This window comes from Pongo pygmaeus, chromosome 16, assembly GCF_028885625.2.
Source record: "Pongo pygmaeus isolate AG05252 chromosome 16, NHGRI_mPonPyg2-v2.0_pri, whole genome shotgun sequence".
NCBI lineage: Eukaryota > Metazoa > Chordata > Mammalia > Primates > Hominidae > Pongo > Pongo pygmaeus.
This window is the reverse complement of record NC_072389.2, coordinates 63,503,978-63,518,779: the sequence shown is the minus strand read 5'-3', so window position 1 is coordinate 63,518,779 and position 14,802 is coordinate 63,503,978. Positions and strand designations below refer to the sequence as shown.

Sequence of the window (14,802 nt, the reverse complement as noted above, 5' to 3'; positions counted from 1 at the left end):
CCAGGCTTTTCTTTTCAGTTTGCCACTTCACAGCAATCATTTCCGGCTGGCGATATACCTGGAGAACCCAGCAGAAGCAAATGCAAACCTGCTCTGGAAGAACAAATCCATACCTTAGGCCACGTGGAATTCCCACAGGGAAAAATAAATCTCCTTGAAGAATTTATAATACAAATGTATAAAACACTAAAGGAAAAGATCCTTTATGAATAAGAGTCAGTAGATAAAATAGGCAGAATGATTCACTCCCCCAAAACTCGAGATGACAGAACAGGTTTAAAATATTATAAATATGTTAGGATTTGGTGAGTTAAGGAAATGAAAGAAATAAGCACACAAGAAAAGAAATTTAAAAAAAAAGAACCAAATAAAACATACAGAAATGAAAACATAGTGAAACTAAAGACTCAATGAACGTGTTAAACAGAAGATTAGATGGAACCGAACAGGGAATTGGTGAACTGAAAGATAGATTTGAAACAGCAACTATACAAAATTCAGCATGGATTAAGAGAATAAGAGAAGAAATGGTTGAGGCATAAAAAAATGAGAGGGTCAAACATGCATACCAATATAGTAGGAGTTCTAAAAGGAGAAAACAGACTGGGGGAAGGGCAAGGTAATAAAGAGGAAAATTTTCCAGAATTGGTAAACATTATAACCCTTTAAATTGAAGATGAAAAATGAGTTAAGAACTAGAAATAAATTCACCTCTAGTCACATTATAGTGAAATTTCAAAATAAAAAAACAAAATGAAACTCTTATTAGTTACCAGATAAATTCAGATTATTAAGGACAAAAATGAGACCAACAGGCTTGTCAACAGCAATAACAGAGACATTGGAAAAATGACAGAGACACCTGAAAAATGCCAAGCGAAAATAATTATCAACCTAAAATGTATCAGCTAATTTATCATTCAACCTTGAGTATGAAATAGACACATTCAGACAAAGACTGAGAAAATTCATCTGTCACACACCCTTCCTGAAAAATTTTCTAAAGGAAGAACTGCAAGAAGGAGATAGAACCCAAGAGAAAGTAGTAGGTGTATGCAGTAATGATTAGCAAATAAACCAGTAAATGACAGGAATGCATTTTTAAATAAGCAAACAAAAATAAGTATTTATTTTAAAACATCAGTAATAACAATAATAATGAGGGAAAAATTTAAATATTAGACAACAATGACATGTAAGATGGAGTGGTTGATTGGAATTAGGATTTTTTAAAGTTTTTGTGTTGTTCAGAAGAAAAATTGATTTACTTTAAGTTAAAAAAATATATATATATATATGGGTAATTTTTTTTTTTTTTTGGACACAAAGTTTCGTTTTGTTGCCCAGGCTGCAGTGCTTTGGCACAATCTCCGCCTCCCAGGTTTAAGCAATTCTCCTGCCTCAGCCTCCTGAGTAGCTGGGATTACAGGCGCACACCACCATGCCTGGCTAATTTTTGTGTTTTTAGTAGAGACCAGGTTTCACCATGTTGGCCAGGGTGGTCTTGGACTCCTGACCTTAGGTGATCCACCTGCCTCGGCCTCCCAAAGTACTGGGATTACAGGCATGAGCCATTGCGCCCAGCCTAAGGGTAAATACTTTAATAGAAAGGGCACACAGAGGAGAAAAGGCAAGAATAAAGAAAGCTGATCAACTCAGTAGGAGGACATAAGGAAGATCAAAGCAGAAACTACTGAAATGGAAAACAAACTTCTTTTTAAAAATTGAAAAGAGGATGTCACCTCAGGTATAGTGGAGTTTTTTTCTTTTATCTTCTTTTTTTTTGAGATGGAGTCTCGCTTTGTCGCCCAGGCCAGAGTGCAGTGGCACAATCTCAACTCACTGCAACCTCCGCCTTCCGGGTTGAAGCGATTCTCCTGCCTCAGCCTCCTGAGTAGCTGGGACTATAGGTGCATGCCATCATGCCCAGCTAATTTTTGTATTTTTAGTAAAGACGGGGTTTCACCATATTGACCAGGCTGATCTGGAACACCTGACCTCTTGATCCACCCGCCTTGGCCTCCCAAAGTGCTGGGATTACAGGCATGAGCCACCGTGCCTGGCCAGACCTGTAACTTTTAAAGAAATTTTTTCATGTCATCTGTCCATCCCTCTCTTTTTTTGTGCACATGCTGAATAATCTTCAAGAAATAGATAACCCCCATTTTACACAAAGTGCTCCAGAAAATAGAAGAAAAAGGGAAAATTTTGATTCATTTCATGAGTCTAATATAACCTTGGTAATAAAAGTAGAAAGACAACAACAGCAACAAACAATGTTCTCAACAACAAAAAATGGTATATCAGGTAGTGCAAGTTTGGACAAACAGATCAATGGCACTGAATAGTCTAGGCATAGAACCGCATATGCATGTGAACAGGTGTATGATAGGAATGTCATCACAGTCAGTGGAGAAAAGATAGATAGTCAAAACTGGTCTTGGGACAATTGTCTATCCTTCCAGACATAGATAATAGACCCCACTCCTACATCATACACCAAATAAATTCTAATTATTTAAAGACACAAATATGAAAAGCAAAATATTAAACCTCAATAAGAAAACACAAACCTCAATGTATGGATTTAAAATAAATACAAATATCTTATAACAATTAAGAAAAAGTAAAGTATCCCAAAGAGAAATGTGCAGAGGCTGTAATCAGGCAATTTACAAAAGAGCCACCTAAACGTTTAGTAAATACATGAAAAGATAATCACTGCACTGGAATTGAGTACAATTACTAGTGAAATTCCATTTTTCTCTCTCTCAAATTAGCAAAATATAAAAGTTGGATGACATCAAGGATGGTTGAGTATGTGGTAAATGGGAACTCATGTCGCTACTGGAAGTACAACTTTGAAATCACTTTGGAGAGCAATTTTATAATACACATAAAGTTGAGGATGCACATACCCTAGGACCACCAGGTCCTCTTCTAGGTATATACTCCAGAGAAACTCTTGAACATGTGTACAAGAAGACATGTACCAAGATGTTCAATGTAGCAGTCTTGGTAATTGTAATCAATAGTGAGATAGCGATGGGTACATAAACCAGCCATACATGTTTCCAAATTAATAAATTTCAGAAAGTGTCTCTGGGGAAAAGTCTCAAATTGGAGAAGGTGTATAAGCTATGAAGCTGTATATGTACATTTTTAAACATATACAACTATAATATATATTCTTATAAGCAACTGTAGTAAAACTTCAAAAGCATATATTAGAATGTTAACTGTAGTGTGGTTAAGAGAAACTGGAGAGATTTGATTCTAATCTCAGCTCCACCACACACTTGCTTGTGGTCAAGTCAGTTAACCATACTAAGTCCTAATTTCCTCATCTATAAAATGAGAGCAATATCTTTACCTCATTAAATTTAGTTTAGATTTAGTTTAAGGATCAAAGTGTCTGGGGTATAGAGTATGCTTAGTGTTAACCTCCTTTTCCCTCTCTTGTCCTCATCATCATATTTGACAGGAGACAGCCTCGAGTCTTTAAACTCTTGCTTCAAGGCAGGGATCTAAGGAGAATCCCCAGTGTTTAGCACTTCTGCACATTCAGATTTAGAACCTCAGACATTCTCAAAGGGACAGAACTCCCAAGTACAGAAGTACCAGTCCTTGAAGGACTGAGCATTGAACATAAATCATAATAACAAGAGGCAGGTAAAACTGACGGTAGACATCCCCTGATGTTCTGCTGTGGTGGAAAGAGCTTTTGATAAAATTCTGCAAGACTGTGGGTGTCTGTTCTCTCAATTGAATGATGCAAGGGTCAGGCAACAGAGACCATCTTATTCCAAAGCTTCTGAGTGAGGGCCTGAGGATGGTGCACGACTTGGACAGACAAACCACCCACAGACAGAATCCAGGGCACTGCTGACAGTAGGGGCTTCTGATCTAGCATCTATTGGCCAACTGACAGCTCTAGCTCCATGTGACCCTCAGTCCTGGGCACGCTAGACTTGGAGAGACGGATGGTTTTGTAAAATAGCAAGCTAGAAGAACCAAGCATGGAGGAAACAGAGAAAGAATAGGTGGCTGTTGAGCCAGAAAGCAAGACAGAGAAGTTATGGGGTCTCTTGAGGCCCACTTTCCTATAGGTCCTTTGCTCTGAACCAAAAGAGTGGTCTTGAGGAAAAGCTAGAAAACAGAAATACTAGAGGAAAAATATAATGCAATGCTTGGTCAGTGTGTTTATCAGAGCTGAAGACATCACTGAGCCACCTCAGAACCCTGGTGTTACCTGAGGTTTGAATGTGTTTGTAGGTGGTGAAGAGATCCCAAGACTCTGCTAGCAGATCTTCTATAAAATATCCCCACCACGATCACATCTGTGCTGTAAAATCATCTTTTGACACTGCTAATGTATTTTAAGCTGTAAACTTCGTCAAGTTCTCTTGGGCTTTCTCATGAAAGGAGTTAATTCTCATCAAATGATGGTATTAGGGAATGACTGGAGTCAAGATACCAAGCCCAGCTCTTTCATTCAAGGGTTGATAAGTCTCTTAATTATGTTACACTTGTCTCTCCATCTGGCAAAATGCAGTTGATCGCTCTCCTTTCTCTCTCTTCGGGAAACATACAAACAGAAACGAGAATTTGGACAAGCAAACACTCTGTGCTGCTCAAGGGAAGAGCACAGTGGAAGTCCAAGGGCGAGTGTGTGCCCACGGCAGTGCAACTGGGCTCTGGGCTGATTCCCAGGATGCATGATTACATCAGCCTGAGCTCAGCTTCTCCACCAATAAAAAGGGCCAGTGATATCTGCCCACCCTTATCTCAGAGCTCTCCTGCCAGTACCTGGGCATTTCAAATAATGTACTAGACCAAAATTGTCCTGGATTCTGCCCTGCAAAGTGGATGTTTCCTTTAATTTGGCTTATAAACTTTCTGATTTCACTCTAAATCCTGACCATAGATTCTTTTGTCTCAAAAGTTCCTTAAGATAGAATATACCTACTTCAAGATCTGAACAAACTTTGTAATAATAATTTTAAAGCCCTAGAGTGTCTATAACCAGCATGTCTGATTGAGAATCCTCTCAAAATGGAGTGACAAACTCTGTGACCCCAGCAAGGAGGGATGATTTCTCACCCAGTCCTGGTGGAAGGTAGGAGCAGAAGAAGAGAACACTGCAGTGTCAGAAATTTCTCACATACAGTCAACCATCCCCATCCTTCCTTCCTCTTTCCTGTACTGCCCACTCCCCTATTTCCTCCATAGTCTGTGTTCCAGGAAAGTTTCTTCCTATTTCCTTCAGGACACTGAAGGTAAAGGTCAAGGGTACTACTTTTAGCAGAAGTACTTGCATTTTTTTCCATTCTAAGAGATGCCAAAAGTTAGACCTCTAATGTGGAAGCTTGACAGGGTGAGAAAAGAATTTACAATCTGTCCGACTACACAGTATGTTATCTACTCAGAAGTCCAGCCCTGGAAAGCTGTCCTTCCACCTCAGGAGGAAATACGGCTGCTTGCTGGGTTGTTCACTTCAGCATCTTCAATAAGATGAGCTCTGTATCAAAGAATCCTGAAAAGTTTGAAGAGAGAGGAGAATATATAGAGTAGTAGGAGTGAGCATAGTCCCTGTGAGAAATGACTAGACATGGCTAGAGATTCTGTGAAGTTCAGCCCAAGGAAGAGATCAGCCTTTTGCATTGCAAACTTTCCCCCCACACTAGTAAAGGTGAAAGGCCGACCCATCCCAATGACTAAAAGGCCAAATTAGAGCTAGCTTTTTGGCTTATGACTTAATTGTTGTTGGTTTTAGTTGTAGTTTACAAAGAATTTTTCATGGACCTTCTTTTCTCTTAATGCTACCAGTAGGCCTTATCAGTCCTTTACACCAACTGTTCCCAACCTTTTAGCACCAGGGACCACCTGTACCAGTCCGTGGCCTATGTGTTGGGGACCCCTAATTTATACCAAGGTGTGGATTAGTTTGAGATGCTCCCCATAAGAGCAGTTTTTGAAAGGAGGGAAAAAAATAGAACCAGACTCCCAAGGGAAAAAACAATCTCACGTATTTGAAAGACTGAGTCCTTTATATCCTCTGCCATCTTTTCAATGTTCCCCTTCCCTTTGCCTTATCAATGTACAAAGCTTTTTACTAGAAAATACAAGGCAAAATACACATTCTCTAATAAAGCAGAAAATTACTTTGGATAAACTTTGAGCAAAATCATGTAGATTTCTTGGTTTAAAAAAATTGTGTTTGTGCAGGAACTTTTTGTTTATACATCCCCACAAGCTCCAACAAAACTGAAGATGATAATCAAGGTTGCAGATTTTATTAGGGTTCACTTTAGAAAATAAATATATGGTATAAATGGAAATTAAATATTTCAGGAAATGACTGGCTTTATCCAGAACATACAAGGTTTAATTTTTCAACAGACAATATCAAGATGTTCTTTATTTAGCCCCTACCTTGCGTAGTGGGGAAGACACAAGGCCAGTTGAACAGTGAACTGCTGAAAGCAAATTTCACTTTCAACACAGAAAGCATGGGATTACGAAACAGGTTCTTCTTAAGAAATAAAGAGGGTTTTAAACTTTTTGGTTGCAAAAAAAAAAAAAAAAGATGTGTAGTTCACTTCCTCCTCTGTTTTCTGCAGAGCACTAAGAATCGTAACTGAATTTGCTTCACGTTTCTGACCCACTCATCACTGTGAGGCTGTAATCAGTCTGTATTGACAACTGCTTTCCTCTTTGGGGCCAGATTGTCAAGTAACATGACAGAGGGGTCTCAGTCTCACTAAGAAAGATTTTCCAGTAAGCAGTGACTGGGAATCATAAGAATCACTGACTTTCATCTTCTCTCTTTTCCTTCTAACTCCTCTTACTATATTATGACAGTGAGTGTGGTCAGAGCAGCCAGGAATGAATGCCAAGGGAAGATGAGGAGTGCAAGAAATTGTCCATAACTCCCTGAAAATACTTTAACGAATCTGGTCTAATGTGTTTCTCAGAGACCACAAAACTTATGACTCTCTCTTCATGTTATACTAGTTCAATTTATTGAGTTCACATTTGTTTCTCAATCTTGGCTTAGCTGATGCATTCCAAGCTTATTCTTCTAAATTATTATGTATTTGCCCAAAGCAAAGAACTTTTAATGCACAGAGTTTATGGGCTATTCTCTATAACTTTAAGGAAAATGAAATTATTTATACCTGGAGTAGGAAAGCCTTAAGCAGGATAAAAAAAGCGGTTGAAATCAATAGTTGCCACATGATAATACATTTCTATTCACAAATGGCCTGGCTCCAGGTAAAACTTCAGGATACAGAGAATGCTAGAACGTGCAGCAAAATGAAAGCCCAGACCACTTAAGTAAACTTTCCAGTCTCTTGTTAATAGCTGAGTAAATATCTGGGCAATCCTCAAGAGGTTCTTAGAAGTCGTCCCTCGTTTATATCTAGAAGGTTCTTGTAATTGTCTTGTAAATCTCCAAAGATATTTAGAGATTACTTTGCTTTAAATAAAGACCAAAAATGACACAAAACTAAAGCTGGACTATTGCCTGGTACACTATTTCTACCTAGTGCAATTTTTAGCTTCTTAAAAATCAAGTGATCTGACAGCACAATACTTGTCAAGCACTTGTCATACTGAGATGTTTCTTGCCATCCATATGTATATTTTTGCCAACCATATTTATTGACTATTGATGCTTATTCCAGGTGGCTGAGTCACCCCAATGCTTGGAGGAAGCAAGCAGGGTACAAATCAATTGATCAATGAAAACACTAACGACTGACTTTTAAATAACAAAGCCATTTTAGAGTATAAGTAAATACCTGAAATAAAGAAGGCACTTCACTCACTCCCTCTGTTCCATTCCCATCAACTTTTGTGGATAAATGCAATGGGTAATTGAAAACTTAATATCACAACCACTAAATAGTCAAACAGCCTCTAGTAACTTGTTGCTTCCTGGAAAAGATAAATCTGATCCCAATTAACTTAAAGAAGACAAACCAAACAAAACTCTCCACTACCAGCCTGGCAGCTAGGGAGGCATTATTGGGTCCGAATGTAGGAAATCAGGAAATACTTACAATCATGATGAACGTGCCCAGGAACTCAGAGAGGGTTTCTTTCGCTAAGCTGCTCTTCAAGACCAGTCTCTGCTTGAAGCTTTTCCCCTTTTCTGCTCCCTCAGGCTGCATCTTGGGGCTTCTCTGAGGACTCCTGTTTCCACCAATATCTACCTGTTGTGGTCCTCACTTTCACAGCCACATGAAAATGGACGTTTTGACAATGGCTCACAGATTCCTGGAGATGTCTGGTGAGAGTCTCTGACTGTACAAATGCCGTTCCGATTAGAGGCTGTGGCTTAATCGTCTTCTGGTGGAACTGTCATTCCCTGTTCGCTGCTATTTGTTTGAATCTGCGACTTAGAACCTGAAATCCCCAAAACGATCCTTTTTGTGCCTGACAGATTAATCATTACCTTTATTCTCAAGGTACTTTTTTCTCTGTTGGTTTTTTTCAAGAGATGAGAAAAGAGATGTGCCGGTTGTGTTGCCAAATCACAGTGATGGGCCCTGGTCCAGAAAAGATTTGCATGTTACACAATTGCAGGCTTCTGATTTTTTTTTCTTCTCATTCAGAAGTGGGTGGTTGGGGTGTAGTTTGGAATTGTCAAATCAGGTGTAGATATATCCAATGTTAACATTCTTTTCTGAAAAAGGTTTTTATGCAAAATGAAGAATTTGAAGAAAATATAGATTTATCATCCTAGAAGATTAATCACTCTTGTTTTCTTCTGGTATCATTTCAGTGGCTTCATGATACCACTCTGAGGTTAGTAAGAACCACAGAGGCCATCCTAGAGATGGAGAAATTAACATACAGAGAGACCATTGCAAGCTTCACACTGCAAGTCTGTAGGACAGATGGAGTCACCTCTTCGGTTATGAAACTGGGCTTCATTTGCTGAAGATACTTTAGGATCCAAGAATCAGAAAGATGGAGGAGTCACCTTTTTGGGTTTCTTCTGAAGAAGCATTCCAGTTTGGAAATAGTCACTCTTCTTCATTTACCATGAAATATTTAGACATAATACATAGGAAATAAACAATAGCAACTTGAAATTCTTTACTGCATGGAGATGACTGAGCCGGAAAGAGATCAATCAGCGTGTATGTCATTCTAATCAAACAAGAAAGGGAGCCAGTACACCTAACCGAGGCTCCTAGGTTATACCCTTTAAATTTGATAAATTGACATCCTTGCTGGCAAGAAACTGTGTTTGGGACTAGCTCCTTGTCTTGCCAAATAGTCAAGCCTTGTTTTTCAAAACTGGCTTATCTGAAGAAATAGAATATAGCATTAATTTCTAAATACCAAGGCGGGCCTAGTTTCTGATTACCAACGTGGACTCATGGAATTAGTATCCATGCTGTGTGGTTCCTTCAGTCCTCCCACAGGGAAGCCAGCTCTGCATCAGGCCCTCCCCTAGCTTTGCAAAAAGGAAGGGAGGAGAGGACATGGAGAAAGCAGCTGGTGAGAGGCCAAAGGCAGAAGTAGACTTCTGATCTGTAGGTGACATTTAGAATTTAGACTTTAAAAAGTTATAACCTGCCTGAGGACACACTACTACAGAACCAGGACAAAACCTCAGCATTTTGGCTTTAATTACTGATGAAGTTATCATAAATACCATTGTCTAGAAGAGTTACCTATGACCATGCCATTACCAAATCCCAGTGGATGGACCAGAGAAACAGGACTTTCTTACTGTGACTACAGCTAATAACTTGCAAGAGTGTTCTCTGGTCTTCCCATTCACTCATCTAACAACTATTTACTGCACACTCATTACATGCCAAGCACTGCACTTAGCAAGAGCACATAGGGTTCTTGTCCTTCACAGGGCCTAGAGTCTAGTGAAGCAGACAGATGTAAGTGAAGTAATCCCACACACATAAATACAAAATCACAACTGAGATGTATGCTGCAAAGATGGGGGCCATATTTCGATAAGCAAATATAACAAAAGGATTTGACTTGTTAGAGAGATCTCTGATGGCGTCTCCAAGGAACTCATGTGTGGACTGAGATCAGAAAGAAGCATGGGGTTAACTACATGAAGTGGGGAAGAAAGTGCATGTACAAAGGCCTTGGTGCCTTTGGGGGTAGGGGGTAGGGGACAGCATGATGCCTCTCAAAGAATGAGAGAAATTTACTGTGGTTGGCACCAGAGAGAGTGAAGGAGTACAGCATGCAAAATAAGCCCCGAGGTGTAGGCAAGGGTCAGACCTTACTAGGCCTTGTAAGTGGTAGTTAGGGCTAAAAGCGTAAGTCACTGGGGTGGTTTAAGCAGAAATACGACATGATCAGATTAGAGTTTTGAAAAGATCCTCCGAGCTGTGAGGTGGAGAGGGGATTGGAGGGGGCTTGGAATGGTCATAGGTAGATACATTTGGGGGTATTACAGAATTCCAGAATTGGGTGGTAGTTTGACAGTGGAGAAATGGAGGGATCCAAGAGTTCTTTATATCTTAAAATTGGAAGAATTTCGTGGATTAGATGTGGGAGATGAGGAAAAGAGACTGAGAAAATTTGGTTCCTGGGTTCCTAACTTGCTGGGGAAGGTGCTGCTGAGCCCTGGGAAAGGAAATCCTGGAAGAGGACCAGAAGTGCAGTGGAAGATCATTAATTCTGCTTGTGCAAAATTGAGCCTCAGAGGCTTCTGAGAGATGTAAGTTAGGAAGTGATATGGGTCCAGATGAAGAAGGAATGTCTGTGTGCTCATAGTGGTGATAACTGGAGCCTGGAGTAAAGAGGCTCCCTAGGAAGAGAGTTTGAAGAGAGCTGAGAGTTTGATATGGAACATTTCATGCTTAGGTAGAGGAGGATGGAATCTTTATTATTTCTGTTTTTCTACCTTCAATTTGACAGTCACACTTCTCACCTCCATCACCACGAACAGCTCATCATCAAACATAGCTTACTCATACAAAATATTCACTGAACAAAATGTTCCAGCCACCTAACAAAATGTTCAAAAGCATCTTAAGAAGGTAAGCAATGAATAGTATTCCTCCTTTCTTCCACCTGGGAGGGGGCCTTTGTCAAAATACCCTGACTCCAAAGTTCTAACTGGAAGCATGAGGACGCTTTTAAATTTCATTCATTCAGAAAAAGTTTTCATTGAATATGTACCATGTGTCAGGCACAGCATTAAGCAGTGGGAATTTAAAAATGAAAAAAAAAACCAGATCTCTGTTATTAAGGAATTAATAGTCTAAGTGACAAAGACGTCTGAATGAATACACCATAGAGTAGAACAGAGTTGTAGGCAAGATACTGAATTAAAATTTCTGCTGTCACCGTAGGGACATCTGAGAGCTAACTCTGCATTTGCCAACATGCAGAGGAAAGAATGAATATGGTGACTGCTGTCAATGGTTCTAAAGCTGATGAGCTTTCCTGGATGCACTGCCATACTGATTCTCCAGGGCTGGCGTATGCTGTTCTTTTAGTAATAGTTCCCTTGGCTCTGCCCCTTCCTATCTTCTCTTCTCCCCAACATTCTGTTCTGTGTTTATCTACTTTTGCCTTGTGTAACCATCTTTGCCTACACTCACGCAATCCCAAGATAGAAGCCTGGTGTTTATAAGTATAACCACCTCACACCCTGACCTCACTTCCCCTACACCCCCTAATTCTAAATTCCAGTCCCTCAAAGACTTCCTTTCCACCTAATTATTACCTCATGATTACCCACGTTAATGATGTACTCCCAGCATCTCAGGTTCCATTGACCCAGTGATTTTCTTCTTCACCCATGTTGCCAAAGCCCAACTCTGGGTATGCCTAACCATCCATTTTTTTTTCTCAGACTTTCTCTTCCCTGGCTGCTAAATGTTGCTGAAGAAAATCATAAATGTATTAATTAACTCTATTGCAGATAATTGTGATGTAGCATCAGCAGTGGCCCCATGTTCTTAGTTAACCTTTTATTTCCAAGTTTCCAGATTTTAGCATGCACTAAAATCAGCTTTCCTCAGAGACTGATTCTGTAGATCTGGGATGGAGCCCAGGAATCTCACAAGCATACTTGATAATTCAGAGCTGATTCTTTGCCCAGCAGCAACCACATACTCTTCTATGCCTCCAGCTCACAGTCCCAACCCTCCCACTCAGGTGATTACTTTTTCTCCAAATCCACTGGGAAAGCATAGGTTTCATTGACTGTAAGTCCTTTTATGCCCTTACTCCTAAAAAAATTGCCTTAGTTTTATTTATGTTATCCTCTTTTCCTTTCCTTATTCCTACCGTTTGCCGCATGTTAATGTTCTGTTCCAGCCCCTCTGGAACCTTGGCCAATCAACATTCCCTTCACTCTCAGTCTCTTTCCAACATTGACTTTCTCCCACCACTCCAGGACCAAAACAAACACAGGTCTCTCTAATACTGAAAAACATTCCTCAAAGTTGTTTCACTCCAAATTACCATTTTATCTGTTAATATCTCCTTCACTTTTTTCTTTTCCACTTGAGGAAGAAATAACCTTTTTCCCATGAGTGTAAAATCATGTTACACTGAAAAAAATTACAAGTATTTAAATTAAAATATTAAAATTTCTTATAATCCCTGTCGTCAGAGGTAACCATTATTAAAAGGTTGGAATATCTGCAGAATTTGTTTCAGTAGGCTGGGCATGGTGACTTACGCCTGTAATCCCAGCACTTTGGGAGACCAAGGCGGGTGGGTCACCCAAGGTCAGGCATTCGAGAGCAGCCTGGCCAACATAGTGAAACCCTGTCTGTACAGAAAATACAAAAATTAGCCGGGCATGATGGTGCCTGCCTGTAATCCCAGCTACTCGGGAGGCTGAGGCAGGAGAATCGCTTGAACCCAGGAGGCAGAGGTTGCAGTGAGCCAAGATCACGATCGCACCATTGCACTCCAGCCTGGGTGTCACAGCGAGACTGTCTCCAAAAGAAAAAAAAAGAAAAAAGAAGAAGAAGAGTTTGTTTCAGTAGATCTAATAATATATAAGTATCTATTCTTTTCTTCACTCTAAAAATAGGGTTATACTACCTTTACTATATTACATTTCCCACTTAAAAGTTGCTGTTTAGCCTTCTATGCCGATGTAAAATTCATCTTTCTAATGACTGTGTAATATTCCCTTGTACAAATGTGCCATAAATTAAACAAACTCCTTTTGATAGGCAATTGGTTGTTTCCAATTATTGTTCATTAAAACAACTCTGCAATGAACATCCTTGAGAATCTATATCTCTTAGCATAAATTCCTAGAGTTGGATAATTAGAGTATGCATATTTAAAGTGTGTTAAAACATCTGTTTTCTCATTTTCTTTAATATCGGGTAATTGAAATCTATTAAATGTTTTTCCCAATCTAACAGTTAAAAAATATTGTTTTAGTATGTATTCCTTTGGCTAACAGTGAAGTTGAGCATCTTTAATGCATTAGCTATTTTTTATGTTTTATTTTTATGTCCTCTGCCTACTTTTCATATGTAATGCTTAGTTTTTATTACTTTGTTTTAGCTCTTTATAAGATATGAATATAAATCTTTTATTTTTCAGATGTGGCATGTCATTTTCCAGTTAGTTATTTATCCTTTAACTTATGATGATGCTATTTGATTGCGATATAGAGATTTAGAAAATTTTATGTACTCAGTTCTGAAACCTTTTTCTGTATGGTTTCTAACTTTGTTATGTGTGCTAAGAAAGACCAGCACTATCCCAAAATGACAAGAATATTCAAATTTGTCCTATATTTTATTCTAGTATTTTTACAGTTTCATTTTTATATTTAAATTGTTTATTTTTCTAGAATATATTTTGATGTATAAAGTGGGGCTCTAATATTTTTGCAATATTTTGATCTCTTATATATAAAAACTTCCCAGAAGTAAAATTGTTATTTTAATACCTCTAGTCTTGCTATATATTTTAATGACTTTCTGGTAGATCTCCCCTCATTATTTTCAAACATATATTAGCTAGATGAAGTTAAGAATCATTTTTTTAAGTTCTATCTCATCCCAACTATATGGATAAAGTTATAATATTGAGTTTTCATAACCAGAAATATAGTCCATCTGTCCATTTAGTCAAATCTTCTTTATGTCCTTTAAGTTAAGATACATTATTTTCTCTGTTGTGTCTTCCAAATTCTTATTAAGCTTATTCCTGGGCATTTGATATTTATTTGTATTTATTTTTGAAGTTAGGTTGTGATCTCTTTTTTTATTCTCTTTTCTAACTGATCATCACAAGCAAAACTCTATTTCTGTGTGTTTATCTTCTATCTGCCCACTCTAATGAACTTTCTTTATAGTTTAAAATGGGTTTCTAGTTGATATTGTAGTGAACATTGTTAGTTTTCTACTTGGCATCTATTAAAACTTCTTTCTAATAGACCAAGTTTTCATTTAAATATCTGACTTTCTGGCCAGGCGCAGTGGCTCACATCTGTAATCCCAGCACTTTGGGAGGCCGAGATGGGCAGATCACGAGGTCAGGAGATCAAGACCATCCTGACTAACAGGATGAAACCCCATCTCTACTAAAAATATAAAAAAATTAGCCAGGCGTGGTGGCAGGCAACTGTAGTCCCAGCTACTTGGGAGGCTGGGACAGAAGAATGGTGTGAACCCAGGAGGTGGAGCTTGCAGTGAGCGGAGATCATGCCACTGCACACTCCAGCCTGGGTGACAGAGCTAGACTCCATCTCAAAAAAAAATCTGCCTTTCTTTTTATGCAACTGTGGGCTTTTGGTGGAAGACCGACCATTCTCAG

At 38.9% G+C, this 14,802-nt stretch overlaps 1 protein-coding gene across 2 annotated transcripts in view; it reads right to left on the bottom strand.

Annotated features, from left to right (window-relative positions):
- Nucleotides 1-8,511, bottom strand: part of AQP9 (aquaporin 9) — a 54,889-nt gene extending 46,378 nt beyond the window's left edge. The window contains exon 1 of one of the 2 annotated variants that reach the window (XM_054450001.2): nucleotides 8,070-8,511. In XM_054450001.2, the coding sequence (XP_054305976.1) occupies nucleotides 8,070-8,180 (111 nt within the window). In that variant the 5' untranslated portion in view covers nucleotides 8,181-8,511. The remainder of the gene's footprint in view (nucleotides 1-8,069) is intronic. The other variant, XM_054450002.2, reaches the window with a different exon arrangement.
- Nucleotides 8,512-14,802: the final 6,291 nt, after the last annotated feature.